General features: G+C 47.1%; 1 protein-coding gene across 3 annotated transcripts in view; it reads right to left on the minus strand.

Moving 5' to 3' along the window:
* Positions 1–15,000, minus strand: part of rexo5 (RNA exonuclease 5) — a 29,478-nt gene that overhangs the window by 9,181 nt on the left and 5,297 nt on the right. For all 3 annotated transcript variants that reach the window (XM_082165165.1, XM_082165164.1, XM_082165166.1), the window contains 6 exons: positions 14,905–15,000; positions 9,936–10,074; positions 9,743–9,837; positions 9,201–9,303; positions 775–860; positions 577–703 (listed from right to left, as the gene is read on the minus strand). The exon at positions 14,905–15,000 is cut by the window's right edge and continues 20 nt beyond it. In XM_082165165.1, coding sequence (XP_082021291.1) covers positions 577–703; positions 775–860; positions 9,201–9,303; positions 9,743–9,837; positions 9,936–10,074; positions 14,905–15,000 — 646 coding nt within the window. The remainder of the gene's footprint in view (positions 1–576; positions 704–774; positions 861–9,200; positions 9,304–9,742; positions 9,838–9,935; positions 10,075–14,904) is intronic.

Below are 15,000 nucleotides of genomic sequence, written 5' to 3' on the forward strand. Positions count from 1 at the left end.
CTGGGTTCTCCCAAGGTTTTTTTTCCATTAAGGCACCTGATGGAGTTTTAGGACACCATTAGGTCACTTGATGGAGTTTTTCGGTTCCTTGCCACTGTTGCCTTTGGCTTGCTCAGTTGGGGATATTTTGGGGAGATTTTATTTTATTTTATTTTATCAATCAATAAATTCCTCTTGAAACAAACTTTGTTGTATTATTTTAATTTAATACTGTGAAGCTGCTTTGATACAATCTGTATTGTGAAAAGCGCTATACAAATATACTTGACTTGACTTGACACACCAACACACACACACAATCTCTCTCTCACACACACACTCACACACACACACCACCTACACACTCACACACACACACACACACTCACACACACACACTCTCTCTCTCTCTCTCTCACACACACACTCTCACACACACACACACACACACACACACACACACACACACTCACACACACTCACACACACACACTCACACTCACACACACACACACACACACACACACACACACACACACACACACACACACACACACACACACACTCTCTCTCTCTCACACACACACACACACACACCTCTCTGTCACTGGAGCACTGCTGTCTCCTGCACTGATTGGCCACTGAACCGTTGGTTTCCACAGCTCCGCCCAGGAACACTGCTGATTGGCCGGACCCGTAGAGGGCGTGGCCGAAGCGGAGAGAGCTGATTGGACAGAGAGACCGTCAGAAAGGAACATCCTCACAGTGTCACGTGTCAGATAAATAGACAAGTACCTGAAGCGCTGATCAGACGAGATCTGGTGATCAGAGTCATCGATCTCAGGAACATCCCACAGGTCATCCAGATGATCCTCAACCACCTGAGAGAGAGAGAGAGAGAGAGAGAGAGAGAGAGAGACAATCACTGAGACTCAACCACCTGAGAGAGAGAGAGAGAGAGAGAGAGAGACAATCACTGAGACTCAACCACCTGAGAGAGAGAGAGAGAGAGACAATCACTGAGACTCAACCACCTGAGAGAGAGAGAGAGTGAGAGAGACAATCACTGAGACTCAACCAGCTGAGAGAGAGAGAGAGAGAGACAATCACTGAGACTCAACCAGCTGAGAGAGAGAGAGAGAGAGAGAGGAGAGAGAGACAATCACTGAGACTCAACCACCTGAGAGAGAGAGAGAGAGAGACAATCACTGAGACTCAACCAGCTGAGAGAGAGAGAGAGAGAGAGAGAGACAATCACTGAGACTCAACCAGCTGAGAGAGAGAGAGAGACAATCACTGAGACTCAACCAGCTGAGAGAGAGAGAGAGACAATCACTGAGACTCAACCACCTGAGAGAGAGAGAGAGAGAGAGAGAGACACAATCACTGAGACTCAACCAGCTGAGAGAGAGAGAGAGAGAGAGAGACAATCACTGAGACTCAACCACCTGAGAGAGAGAGAGAGAGAGAGAGAGAGAGAGACAATCACTGAGACTCAACCAGCTGAGAGAGAGAGAGAGAGAGACAATCACTGAGACTCAACCAGCTGAGAGAGAGAGAGAGAGAGAGACAATCACTGAGACTCAACCAGCTGAGAGAGAGAGAGAGAGAGAGAGAGAGAGCTGTGCTCTGTATATCCCTCCCTCTGAATCTCCTTACTATAACGAGAACATCTTTGAGACCCTCCACAGCCAAATCAACCTCTTCCAGGCCCAGTGGGGATCTCAAAGCTAGAACAGGAGCCCTACCCGACTACACCACAGACAACGGGAATAATTATATATTTGGACAGAGCTTTCAACAAAACAGTGTTAACTTTTCAAGGACTAACTCTGATGCTCAGGTGAATAAAAACGGGAGGCTTCTACTTGAGCTCTGTCGAAGCCTCGTCTGTACCTCGTCAACGGCAGGGTCAGAGGTCAGTGGCAGGGTCAGAGGTCAACGGCAGGGTCAGAGGTCAACGGCAGGGTGAGAGGTCAACGGCAGGGTCAGAGGTCAACGGCAGGGTGAGAGGTCAGCGGCAGGGTGAGAGGTCAACGGCAGGGTGAGAGGTCAACGGCAGGGTGAGAGGTCAACGGCAGGGTCAGAGGTCAGCGGCAGGGTCAGAGGGGACTCTCGAGGGAGATACATCTACAGCTCATCTCATGGCTGCTCAACAGTTGACTACATGATCACAGACTTAGATATATTCTCTTTCAGAGCATTCACGGTCAAACCACTAACACCCCTATCGGATTACAGCCACATTACTCTGTATCTAAAAAGGAAAGAAAATACTAACATACACCCACAACCCAGTAAGCTGTACAACATCCAAAACATCTACAGATGGGCTCAAAACAGCACTGAACAACTCCTGACCGCATCTGACCACCCCCAAGTGTGCTGACTCATGGATAACTTCATAGATTATGATTATCCTCATTATGAAGATGGCGTAAATCTGGCTGTAGAAAACATAAATTACATATTTGATTATCTGGCAACAATATCTAACCTTAAAACTACTAAGAAAAACCATAAACAAAAACAAAAGAATGAAAAGATTATTTGATTCGGATTGTAAAAGAATAAAGACAATTTTTTTTTTTTTTTTTTTTTTTTTTTTTTTTCTTCTTTCTTTCTTCTTCTTCTTCGTGTCTGCTTGTCTAAATACAGTTTATACAGTATTTACAATTTGCTGTGATGTGTAAGGATTAGGTTGACGGGGGGCTCAACAGTTGAGTAGATAATTAAGAGCTACTGGGAGTACAACAGGGTTATAGGAGTCCTGCAGCTTACCTCAGTTGGGGAGGTAAACATAGGAAAGAGTGTTCTAATGTTCATGGGTTGGTTCACTGCCTTATTGATTGTTTTTATTTTCCTTTTTGTTTTTTGTTTTCAATGGATATTCCACTTGTTTCTGTTTTGTTTTGGTGTGAGAAATTTAGTAGGGTACCAGTTTTGTCTTTGCCACAGGTGCAGTGTTTATCCCTCTATAGTGAACTATGTCCAATGTTTAAACAGGAATGACAGGAAAGTCGTGTATTAGGTTTACATCATGGAATGTTAAAGGTCTCAATGGTCCTATAAAGAGGTCAAAAATCTTTTCCCATCTTAAGCGTCTTAAATCTGATATTATCTTCCTTCAAGAGACACATTTACTCAATTCAGATCATCTTAGGTTGCAGAAATCATGGGTGGGGCACATTTTCCATTCTAAATTTAATGCTAAGGCAAGAGGAACAGCTATAATAATACACAAAAAAATTCAATTTTCAGTCTTTAAAGTTATTGCTGACCCTCAGGGTCGTTTTATCATGGTGTCTGGAAAACTATTTCATACCCAGGTCTTGCTGGTGAATGTTTACGGCCCTAATTGGGATGATAAGAATTTCGTAAATAAGCTAATTGCTGCTTTACCTAGCTTTAATTCACACTATCTGATTTTAGGTGGTGATCTAAACTGTGTAATGGACCCAAATTTGGACCGCTCCAACCCAAAACCGCAGGCCCCTTCTAAAATGGCAAATGAACTCTCAACCTTTTTGAGCCAGACTGGCTGCGTAGACCCCTGGCGCTTTTACAACCCCCATAATAAGGTTTATTCTTTTTTTTCACATGTACACCATTGCTACTCAAGAATTGATTACTTTTTTATAGACAAAAACCTCCTTTCTTCAGTAAAGGGAGTTGAATATTCTGCTATTGTAGAGTCTGATCATGCTCCTTTATTACTAGATCTCTCCTTTCCATCTAATTTTACGAACCACATATGGCGATTAAATTCTTCATTATTGTCAGATGACTCATTTTGCAAACATGTATCCTCTTCAATTGACAATTTTTTAAAATTTAACTCAACGGAGCAAGTCTCCCCCTCTCTCCTCTGGGAGACGCTGAAAGTAGTGCTCAGGGGAGACATTATATCATATACTGCTTTTATTAACAGAGAAAGGGAAAGGAAAAGGCAACAGCTAATTGAGAAGATATCCAAAATTGACAGTCAATACTCTACTTCTCCTACACCAGAACTTTATAAAGAAAGGATTGATCTTCAAACCCAATATAATTTAATTTCATCAAGTCAAGCAGAACGGCTTATTCTCCGGTCGCGAGGTTTTTTCTATGAACACGGTGATCAGGCTGGTCGACTGTTAGCCCATCAACTTAAATCCAGATCATCAGCTCAACATATTTCTCAAATTACAAATGATGCTGGGGATTTAACTACTGATCCCCTTACAATTAATAACACGTTTATGAACTTTTATTCTAACCTTTATAAATCAGAAACCCCTAAGGATCAGTCTAGATTGGTAGAGTTTTTTGACAGCATAAATGTCCCCACTATTTCATTGGAACATAAAAAAGACTTAGATCATCCTCTTCAGCTGCAAGAAATATCTGCGGCCATATCAGCGTTGCAAAGCGGCAAGTCTCCGGGGCCCGATGGCTTTCCGATCGAATTTTATAAGAAGTTTTCTACTAAATTATCTCCACTCTTGCTCAATATGTTTGAATTTTCTTTATCTCAGGGAACTTTACCAAAGTCCCTTACTGAAGCACTGATTACACTTCTATTGAAGCCTGAAAAGGACCCAACACAATGTAGCTCATATCGACCAATTTCTTTGTTAAATGCAGACGTCAAAATTTTAGCCAAATTATTAGCTATCCGATTAGAGTCTCCCTTGGTCAGTATCATTTCAGCTAATCAGACTGGTTTTATAAAAGTTCGCCACATCTTCTCTAACGTTCGCCGTCTTTTGAATGTTCTTTACACCCCCCAATCCCAGGACACCCCTGAAATTGTAGTTTCACTAGATGCCGAAAAGGCATTTGATCGGGTGGAATGGGGTTACCTTTTTTTCGCTATGAATAAATTCGGTTTTGGCCCCAGATTTATAGAATGGATCCGTCTTCTGTATACTTCCCCAGTTGCTTCAGTGGTTACTAATAAATGGCGATCCAAAAATGTTTCCCTATCAAGGGGCACTCGGCAAGGATGCCCATTAAGCCCCCTTTTGTTTACAATTGCAATTGAGCCACTCTCTTTGGTGTTAAAATCCACACCTAGTTTTCATGGTATAAATAGGTGGGGTGTTGAACATAAGCTCTCATTATACGCTGACGACTTGATTCTTTACATCTCAGACCCTTTATCGTGCATCAACGATATTATCAAAATCCTGCACAATTTTGGGACCTTCTCAGGCTATAAATTGAATATCTCTAAAAGTGAATGCATGCCTGTTAACACACTTGCCAGGCATATGCCTGACTCTGCTTTCCCCTTTCGCTTGGCAAGATCTGGGTTTAAATATCTGGGCATTAATATAGCACATAACTTTAAAGGACTATTTGAAAACAATTTTACTCCCCTTTTGATTAAACTTAAATCTGATCTTCAAAAATGGAGGATTCTTCATCTAACCCTGGCCGGTAGGGTGAACTGTGTTAAAATGACAGTTCTCCCAAGATTCTTATATTTATTTCAATGCCTACCAATCTTCCTTTCCAAAGCTTTTTTCAACAGATTAGACAAACTTATTTCCAGTTTTTTATGGGATGGGAAAACCCCTAGGATTCGGAAAGAGTTTCTCCAGAAACATAGGAGTGATGGGGGTTTAGCTCTTCCTAATTTCTTATATTATTATTGGGCTGCTCAAGTTCAAAAGATAATCTATTGGATGCACCCATCAGGCGCCACTGATTGGTGTGAAACAGAATCTAAATCCTGCACAGCAACCTCTTTACAAGCCCTATTAACATCTAGCCTACCTATTAAAATAGCACAATATACATCAAATCCGGTTGTTCATTCTACTCTTAAAATATGGATTCAAATACGCCAACATTTGCACTTAAGACAAGCACTTTTGCTTCAGAGCCCAATATGCACCAATCATGCATTCCTCCCTGCCAAACTAGACTCAGCATTTAAACAATGGCAAGATAAGGGCATTGCTCAATTTGGTGATCTTTATATTGATGGTCTTTTTGCTAGTTTTAATGATTTACGTTCCAAATTCAATCTTAATCAAGCTGACCTTTTTCGTTATTTTCAGATACGACATTTTGTGAATGCTCAAAGCCCATCATTTCCTCATATTCCATCCAAGTCTCCTGCAGACTCTCTGTTTGAAGCTCCTCTCCATCTACAAGGTTTTATTTCAAGAATATATACAATTTTCATGTCTTTAAAAAGTATAGGAACAGACAAAGTTAAAAGTGGATGGGAGAAAGAGCTTGGAACATTATTATCAGAGGAGTTCTGGAGCAATGCCCTTCATAGAGTGAATGGTAGTACCTCTTGTGCCCGATTGAGTCTTATACAGTTTAAGGTTTTGCACCGTGTGCACCTAAGCAGAACAAGGATTGCTTCTTTTAATCCTACTTTTGATAAGACCTGTATAAGATGTCAAATTGGAGAAGCTGATCTGACTCACATGTTTTGGACGTGCCCTACACTTACTGTTTATTGGTCAACCATATTTGATACACTCTCTCAAGTATGTAACGTGCAACTGATGCCATGTGCTGAACTTGCTATATTTGGTGCTCCAGCCGACGAATCTAATCTGACTCGTAGACAGCTGAACATTATTGCTTTTGCATCCTTATTGGCTCGTAGAGGGGTGTTATTACATTGGAAATCGGCAAACCCACCTAAAGCATCGCATTGGCTTCAGGATCTGATGTTATACCTACATTTGGAAAAGATTAAATATTCAATTAGAGGATCCCATAAATTTTCATATGTCTGGCAGCCCTTATTATCCTATTTTTCTGCCATAAATGTACTCCCTGGGGAGTAGTGGGACTTTCATTGGTACCATAACTTTTTATCTTTATACACACCTCTCTATATGACAAACTTGCGGCCTTTGAAGATCTGGCACAAGCGCTCCAGATATTTACATGTGTAGATATGTAGGGCTTGTGTTTATTGTTGTATCACTGTTACGCTTTTGACTGTGGTGTCCAACTGTTTTTTTTTTTTTTTTTTTTTTTTTTTTTTTTGTATGTGTATTATTATTGTGTAGTACTATTACTACTATTATTGTCATTTTCATCTTTTGTGTAATCACTATTAATGAACATCATGTAAGGCAGATTGTTATGGGGTGGTTGGGGAGGGTTTGAAAATGTAAAAAATACAATTTCTGTACGAATAATAGCATTTGCTCTTGAAATAAAATAAATATAAAAAAAAAAATAAAAAAAAAGAATAAAGACAAATTTAAGACAGCTTGCAAATCATAAACAGACAACCAGACGATTCAGATTCATGTCTTCATTACTGTGAGGAGCTTAAACAATATAAAAATACACTACACTACAGTACATCCACAATCAGCTCAGAACTATTGAAGAATCGGTCCAATCAAACAGTTTCTGGGACAACTGGAACCTCCTGAAGAATCAGAAACATCAGAAAAGACGGAGACACCTGGAAACATCACTTTATAGCAAATTAGACATGAATATAAAACAAACACAAATATATGAAAAATTAAACCATATAGAAAACATAGTTGGCAAACACCAAAATCCGCTAGATTACCCAACATGCCCTGCGGTCTCCAACAGAAGAGGGTCTACAACCTGGACACCCTGCATCAGTTCTGGCAGACCTGGGCCCTGACCATCAGCCCAACCAACACTACAGCACTAGTGCTCCAGAAGAGACCCAGAGGTCAGGGAAAGGGACACAACTTCACCCTTGGGATGACCAAAACTGATCATGTGAGAAGCTACACACACCTCGGGCTGAAGATAAGTGCAAATGGAAACCTAGATTTGGCCGTGAATGAACTGAAAGAGAAAGCAAGAAGGGCCTTCTGTGCCATCAAAAAAATCGGACTCAAAATATTCCAATCTTCCACACCAACAACGGCTCGACTGATTCACTGAGAAGAACCGATTCAACAGAATGAGTCACAGAGAAATCAATGATTCAGATTCACTAATGAATCATCCAGATTAAAATGTTAACCAGTTTGATTCAATACATCACTCTTGAGTTCTGCATGTACAGTTCCCCTTCAGTCGGTTCACCCGGTGCAACACATGACTGTGGGACATATGACCCGCCACTGGTCTCTCAGTGCGTCCGTCCACCCATGTGACCAGAGGAGTTAGTGTGAACGGCTCACACTCTGCACCCCGCGCGAGGTGTGTGTGTGTGTGTGTGTGTGTGTGTGTGTGTGTGTGTGTGTGTGTGTGTGCGCGAGATGGAGTGGAGTGTAGTACACCCGGCCCTTTAATGCAAGCTTAAAGGGTTAGTTCACCCAGAAATGAAAACTCTGTCAGTAATTACTCATCCTCATGTTGTTCAACCCCGTAAGACCTTCCTTCATCTTTGGAACACAAATTAAGATATTTTTGATTAAATCTGAGAGCTGGATCACTCCTCATAGGCTTCTAAGACATTATAACTTGCTGGCCCAGAAAATGTATTAAAGACATCGTTAATATAGTCCAAGTGACTCCAGTGGCTCAATCTTAAGTTTATCAAGCGACGAGAATACTTTTTGTGCGCAAAACAAAACAAAAATAACGACTTTATTCCACTTTTCATTTCCTTCTCTCTGAGCATCGAGTTTTTCACGTAGGATAACTGCGCAGCGCTTCTGTGTTATACGCCACACGCATCACACACATGACCAGCGTCGGCCAATAGTGAGCCTACGTGTGACGTACAACACAGACGCGCTGCGCAGGGAAATGAATAGTGGAATAAAGTTGTTATTTTTGTTTTTCATTTTTGGGTGAACTAACCCTTTATCATAGATATAGAGAGTGAGAGTTTAAAGGGACGGTTGAACCATGACCTCGAGCCAAACCCCCCAGAAGCCTTTATCCCGTGGGTGAACATTATTAAAGTTAGAGCTTATTTTGAGATATCAGCCGGATGGGTTAGTGCAGGCGCTAATGGATCCTATGATGTATCTGGTAAATTACCCCACTAATAATGCCCAGAATGCACCACACTACTACAGTAGTACATGATGATGAACAAGTTACAACAATATTCACGATAACATATCGTTTCACTGAATAACTAAGTAAACCTAATTTCTTCATTAATCTTGGTAAAGAAACCTCATTGCTGAACTGGCTCCTCTCTGCTGTTTCAGACGACGACATCACTTCCTGACGAGGAACGGGAGTTTCCCATGGTCATGTGTGTGTGTGTGTGTGTGTGTGTGTGTGTGTGTGCGTGTTCTCCTCACCTCTCTGGGTCCCTTCCTGATGAAGTGCTGAGCCAGATGAAGAGCGGCCAGAGCATCCTCACAGGGGTCGTGACCTCTGCGGTCCTCCGACTGGATCTGCCGGCTGCACACACACACACACACACACACACACACACACACACACACACACACACACACACTGAATCTAAAGCTCAGCTGAGCCGTGTGAGTGTGACGAGCTTGTGTTCAGACTCGCTTCAGGAGCTTGAGTTTGAATCCGAGTGTGTGTGTGTGTGTGTATGTGTGTGTGAAGACTCACTTCAGAATGACTTGAGCCAGGATCTTGAGCTTGAATCTGAGTGTGTGTGTGTGTGTGTGTGTGTGTGTGTGTTCAGACTCACTTCAGGAGCTTGAGTTTGAATCCGAGTGTGTGTGTGAGTGTGTGTGTGTGTGTGTGTGTGTGTGTGTGTGTGTGTTCAGACTCACTTCAGGAGCTTGAGTTTGAATCCGAGTGTGTGTGTGAGTGTGTGTGTGTGTGTGTGTGTGTGTGTGTGTGTGTGTGTGTGTGTGTGAAGACTCACTTCAGAATGACTTGAGCCAGGATCTTGAGCTTGAATCTGCGGCCGAAGTCTTGGCGGTACAGCAGAGACGTGTCGATGACGTGAGGATGGATCATCTGCAGAAACACACACACCACGCTTCACACCTGAACACCTGTGTGTGTGTGTGTTCACTGACTCTGATGTGTATGTGTGTTGGTGTGTTGGTGTGTACGTGTAAGGCGCGCAGGTCTGCGTCCAGAGAGTGTCCGACCAGCACCGCGTCACACGGCAGAATCTGCAGGAGTTTATCCTGAACATCTGACAGAGCAGTGGAGACCGCAGCCAGAGTCGAGTGTGTGATGCCGGAGAACCTGCGCACACACACACACACACACACACACACACACACACACATCTGATTATTTTATTTGGCATGACCAATACTGATTAAAACAACACCGCATCCAAATATTCACACAGAGCCTGTGTTTCACCTGACAATACAAACACTGCTAATAGTCACAGCCACATGAGTAAATGGATGAATAGGCTCTGCATGTTCAGGATAGAGGTGACATCACTTCTCCACACACACACACACACACACACACACACACACACACACTGCCTATGACTGCTGACACAGAACAGGATCTGACTATTAGCTTAGAGGTCTTCTTACTCAGTCCAGCGATCTGCAGTCCTCTGACACACAGTCTGTGCACATGACCTAGACTACCAACAATGAGGATGATCAGTTTTGTGCTGTAGCCACACACTGCTAAAGCACTGGTTAATGACTGGTATCTTAACATTATATCTCAGAAAAACACAAGTCCAAGTAAGCATCAAAACACAGCCCACTTCCAGAATCTCAATGTTTTTAGAGAGTTCATTGACAACTGCAATGTCTGGAGTATTTGGGTATTCTCTGAGAACACTTCCTACAGTCAGATTTGAGAACCAGCCAGTTTAGACAGACAGACAGACACACACACACACACACACACACACACACACACACACACACACACACACACACACACACACACACACACACACACAGACAGACAGACAGACAGACACACACACACACACACACACACACACACACACACACACACACACAGACACACACACACACACACAGACAGACAGACAGACAGACAGACACACACACACACACACACACACACACACAGACAGACAGACAGACAGACAGACAGACAGACACACACACACACACACAGACAGACAGACAGACAGACAGACAGACACACACACACACACACACACACAGACAGACAGACACACACACACACACACACACACACACACACACACACACACACAGTGAAGGCCCTGATATATACTTCATATACTGTATACTGAACCAAAGAACGAGCTGTTGTGATGTCATTCTTTAAAGTTTGAAGTGTGTGTGTGTGTGTGTGTGTGTGTGTGTGCCCATTTGAAATTCTATGTGTGTCTCTGTGTGAGTTAGTGTGTGTGTGTGTGTACTTGTACAACTATCTCTGTGAGGACCAGTGTGAGTGTTAGCCCAGTGGAGTGAGGACATGTTGGCCGGTCTCTGAGAGCCAGGGGCCGGTTACACAGAGCTGTTAGACTAGTCTAGAATCTGCTCATAGACTAGTGTAATGCAAGTTAGACTGTTTCTCAAAAATAAAGACTGACTTAATTCAGAGCGTCCGTTAACTGATGAATTGAGAATATCTCCTGAAAATCTGATAACATCATCAGTTTTCATCAACGCAGCTGATATCTGTAGATGAGTGTAAAACTAAGAGTATATTCCACAGGGTGAAGTCAGCATATACATTAACCACGATATGAGACAAAAATGTAATGGATTTTGAACCGGTCGTTGCTGGGAGCCGTTGCTGGGAGCCGTTGCTGGGAGCCGTTGCTGGTAGCCGTAGCTGGGAGCCGTTGCTGGGAGCCGTTGCTGGTAGCCGTAGCTGGGAGCCGTTGCTGGTAGCCGTAGCTGGGAGCCGTTGCTGGGAGCCGTTGCTGGTAGCCGTAGCTGGGAGCCGTTGCTGGTAGCCGTAGCTGGGAGCCGTTGCTGGGAGCCGTAGCTGGGAGCCGTTGCTGGGAGCCGTAGCTGGGAGCCGTTGCTGGTAGCCGTAGCTGGGAGCCGTTGCTGGGAGCCGTTGCTGGTAGCCGTAGCTGGGAGCCGTTGCTGGGAGCCGTTGCTGGTAGCCGTAGCTGGGAGCCGTTGCTGGGAGCCGTAGCTGGGAGCCGTTGCTGGGAGCCGTAGCTGGGAGCCGTTGCTGGGAGCCGTTGCTGGGAGCCGTAGCTGGGAGCCGTTGCTGGGAGCCGTTGCTGGTAGCCGTAGCTGGGAGCCGTTGCTGGGAGCCGTTGCTGGGAGCCGTAGCTGGGAGCCGTTGCTGGGAGCCGTTGCTGGTAGCCGTAGCTGGGAGCCGTTGCTGGGAGCCGTTGCTGGTAGCCGTAGCTGGGAGCCGTTGCTGGTAGCCGTAGCTGGGAGCCGTTGCTGGGAGCCGTTGCTGGTAGCCGTAGCTGGGAGCCGTTGCTGGTAGCCGTAGCTGGGAGCCGTTGCTGGGAGCCGTAGCTGGGAGCCGTTGCTGGGAGCCGTAGCTGGGAGCCGTTGCTGGTAGCCGTAGCTGGGAGCCGTTGCTGGGAGCCGTTGCTGGTAGCCGTAGCTGGGAGCCGTTGCTGGGAGCCGTTGCTGGTAGCCGTAGCTGGGAGCCGTTGCTGGGAGCCGTAGCTGGGAGCCGTTGCTGGGAGCCGTAGCTGGGAGCCGTTGCTGGGAGCCGTTGCTGGGAGCCGTTGCTGGGAGCCGTAGCTGGGAGCCGTTGCTGGGAGCCGTTGCTGGTAGCCGTAGCTGGGAGCCGTTGCTGGGAGCCGTTGCTGGGAGCCGTAGCTGGGAGCCGTTGCTGGGAGCCGTTGCTGGTAGCCGTAGCTGGGAGCCGTTGCTGGGAGCCGTTGCTGGTAGCCGTAGCTGGGAGCCGTTGCTCGTAGCCGTAGCTGGGAGCCGTTGCTGGGAGCCGTTGCTGGTAGCCGTAGCTGGGAGCCGTTGCTGGGAGCCGTTGCTGGTAGCCGTAGCTGGGAGCCGTTGCTGGGAGCCGTTGCTGGTAGCCGTAGCTGGGAGCCGTTGCTGGTAGCCGTAGCTGGGAGCCGTTGCTGGGAGCCGTTGCTGGGAGCCGTTGCTGGGCGCCGTAGCTGGGAGCCGTTGCTGGGAGCCGTTGCTGGGAGCCGTTGCTGGGAGCCGTTGCTGGTAGCCGTAGCTGGGAGCCGTTGCTGGGAGCCGTTGCTGGTAGCCGTAGCTGGGAGCCGTTGCTGGTAGCCGTAGCTGGGAGCCGTTGCTGGTAGCCGTTGCTGGGAGCCGTTGCTGGTAGCCGTAGCTGGGAGCCGTTGCTGGTAGCCGTAGCTGGGAGCCGTTGCTGGGAGCCGTAGCTGGGAGCCGTTGCTGGGAGCCGTAGCTGGGAGCCGTTGCTGGTAGCCGTAGCTGGGAGCCGTTGCTGGGAGCCGTTGCTGGTAGCCGTAGCTGGGAGCCGTTGCTGGGAGCCGTTGCTGGTAGCCGTAGCTGGGAGCCGTTGCTGGGAGCCGTAGCTGGGAGCCGTTGCTGGGAGCCGTAGCTGGGAGCCGTTGCTGGGAGCCGTTGCTGGGAGCCGTTGCTGGGAGCCGTAGCTGGGAGCCGTTGCTGGGAGCCGTTGCTGGTAGCCGTAGCTGGGAGCCGTTGCTGGGAGCCGTTGCTGGGAGCCGTAGCTGGGAGCCGTTGCTGGGAGCCGTTGCTGGTAGCCGTAGCTGGGAGCCGTTGCTGGGAGCCGTTGCTGGTAGCCGTAGCTGGGAGCCGTTGCTGGTAGCCGTAGCTGGGAGCCGTTGCTGGGAGCCGTTGCTGGTAGCCGTAGCTGGGAGCCGTTGCTGGGAGCCGTTGCTGGTAGCCGTAGCTGGGAGCCGTTGCTGGGAGCCGTTGCTGGTAGCCGTAGCTGGGAGCCGTTGCTGGTAGCCGTAGCTGGGAGCCGTTGCTGGGAGCCGTTGCTGGGAGCCGTTGCTGGGAGCTGTTGCTGGGCGCCGTAGCTGGGAGCCGTTGCTGGGAGCCGTTGCTGGGAGCCGTTGCTGGGAGCCGTTGCTGGTAGCCGTAGCTGGGAGCCGTTGCTGGGAGCCGTTGCTGGTAGCCGTAGCTGGGAGCCGTTGCTGGTAGCCGTAGCTGGGAGCCGTTGCTGGGAGCCGTTGCTGGTAGCCGTAGCTGGGAGCCGTTGCTGGGAGCCGTTGCTGGGAGCCGTTGCTGGTAGCCGTAGCTGGGAGCCGTTGCTGGTAGCCGTTGCTGGGAGCCGTTGCTGGTAGCCGTAGCTGGGAGCCGTTGCTGGGAGCCGTTGCTGGTAGCCGTAGCTGGGAGCCGTTGCTGGGAGCCGTTGCTGGGCGCCGTTGCTGGGAGCCGTTGCTGGGAGCCGTTGCTGGGAGCCGTTGCTGGGAGCCGTAGCTGGGAGCCGTTGCTGGGAGCCGTTGCTGGGAGCCGTTGCTGGGCGCCGTTGTTGGGAGCCGTTGCTGGACGCCGTTGTTGGGAGCCGTTGCTGGACGCTGAGTGGCGCCGCCGGTTTGCACTGCGTTGAGATTTTATGCAACAGGAACTCTTCTGAATGCTGTTGGTGACAGTGGGTCTCAGCAGAGCTTCTGTGTCACTGGTGGTGTACAGGGTGTCTCGTACCATGTTTTTGTATCTTTTCTGTACGTCTTTAACGCCTCGCTCAACGATCGGATTACCACTGTTAACTGTCACCGCAATCCTTCTCCAAATTAAACATTTCCTCTTGTAACTACTTTCTCCGCTAACTTTCCCAGGTAAAATGTCCTTGTAACTGTTATACTCCTCCAACACACACATCTCTTCCGCTGGGGTAAACTGCACTGAGCGGCTGAACGCGCTTACTCGATCCGATAGTCAGAGTCTTAAGGTCTGATTTAGATGTCTATCTGAAGTCTGACTATCTACTATATCTGAGCCATAGTCAAAGTCTATCTTTGTGAAACCGGCCCCTGTTTGAGGGTCAAGACTTGGCTTTAGGGATAAGGTCATAAATGAGGTCAAGGGTCGGTTTAGGGTCAGGGGTCGGGTTAGGCACTTAGTTGTGATGGGTAAGGTTAGGGTAAGCGGCTAGAGATTGCATTGTGTCAAAAAGATAGATGTACAAGAATGTGTGTGTGTGTGTGTGTGTGTGTACCTGGTGCAGTAGTCGATGATGGGGTTTGGTGGTTTGACGAGCTCATCCAGCACACAGTGTCCAGCTTCATCCACCAGCGCCACACGCGTGACCTCT

The sequence above is a fragment of the Leuciscus leuciscus genome, assembly GCF_965113295.1.
Source record: "Leuciscus leuciscus genome assembly, chromosome: 3".
Classification (NCBI taxonomy): domain Eukaryota; kingdom Metazoa; phylum Chordata; class Actinopteri; order Cypriniformes; family Leuciscidae; genus Leuciscus; species Leuciscus leuciscus.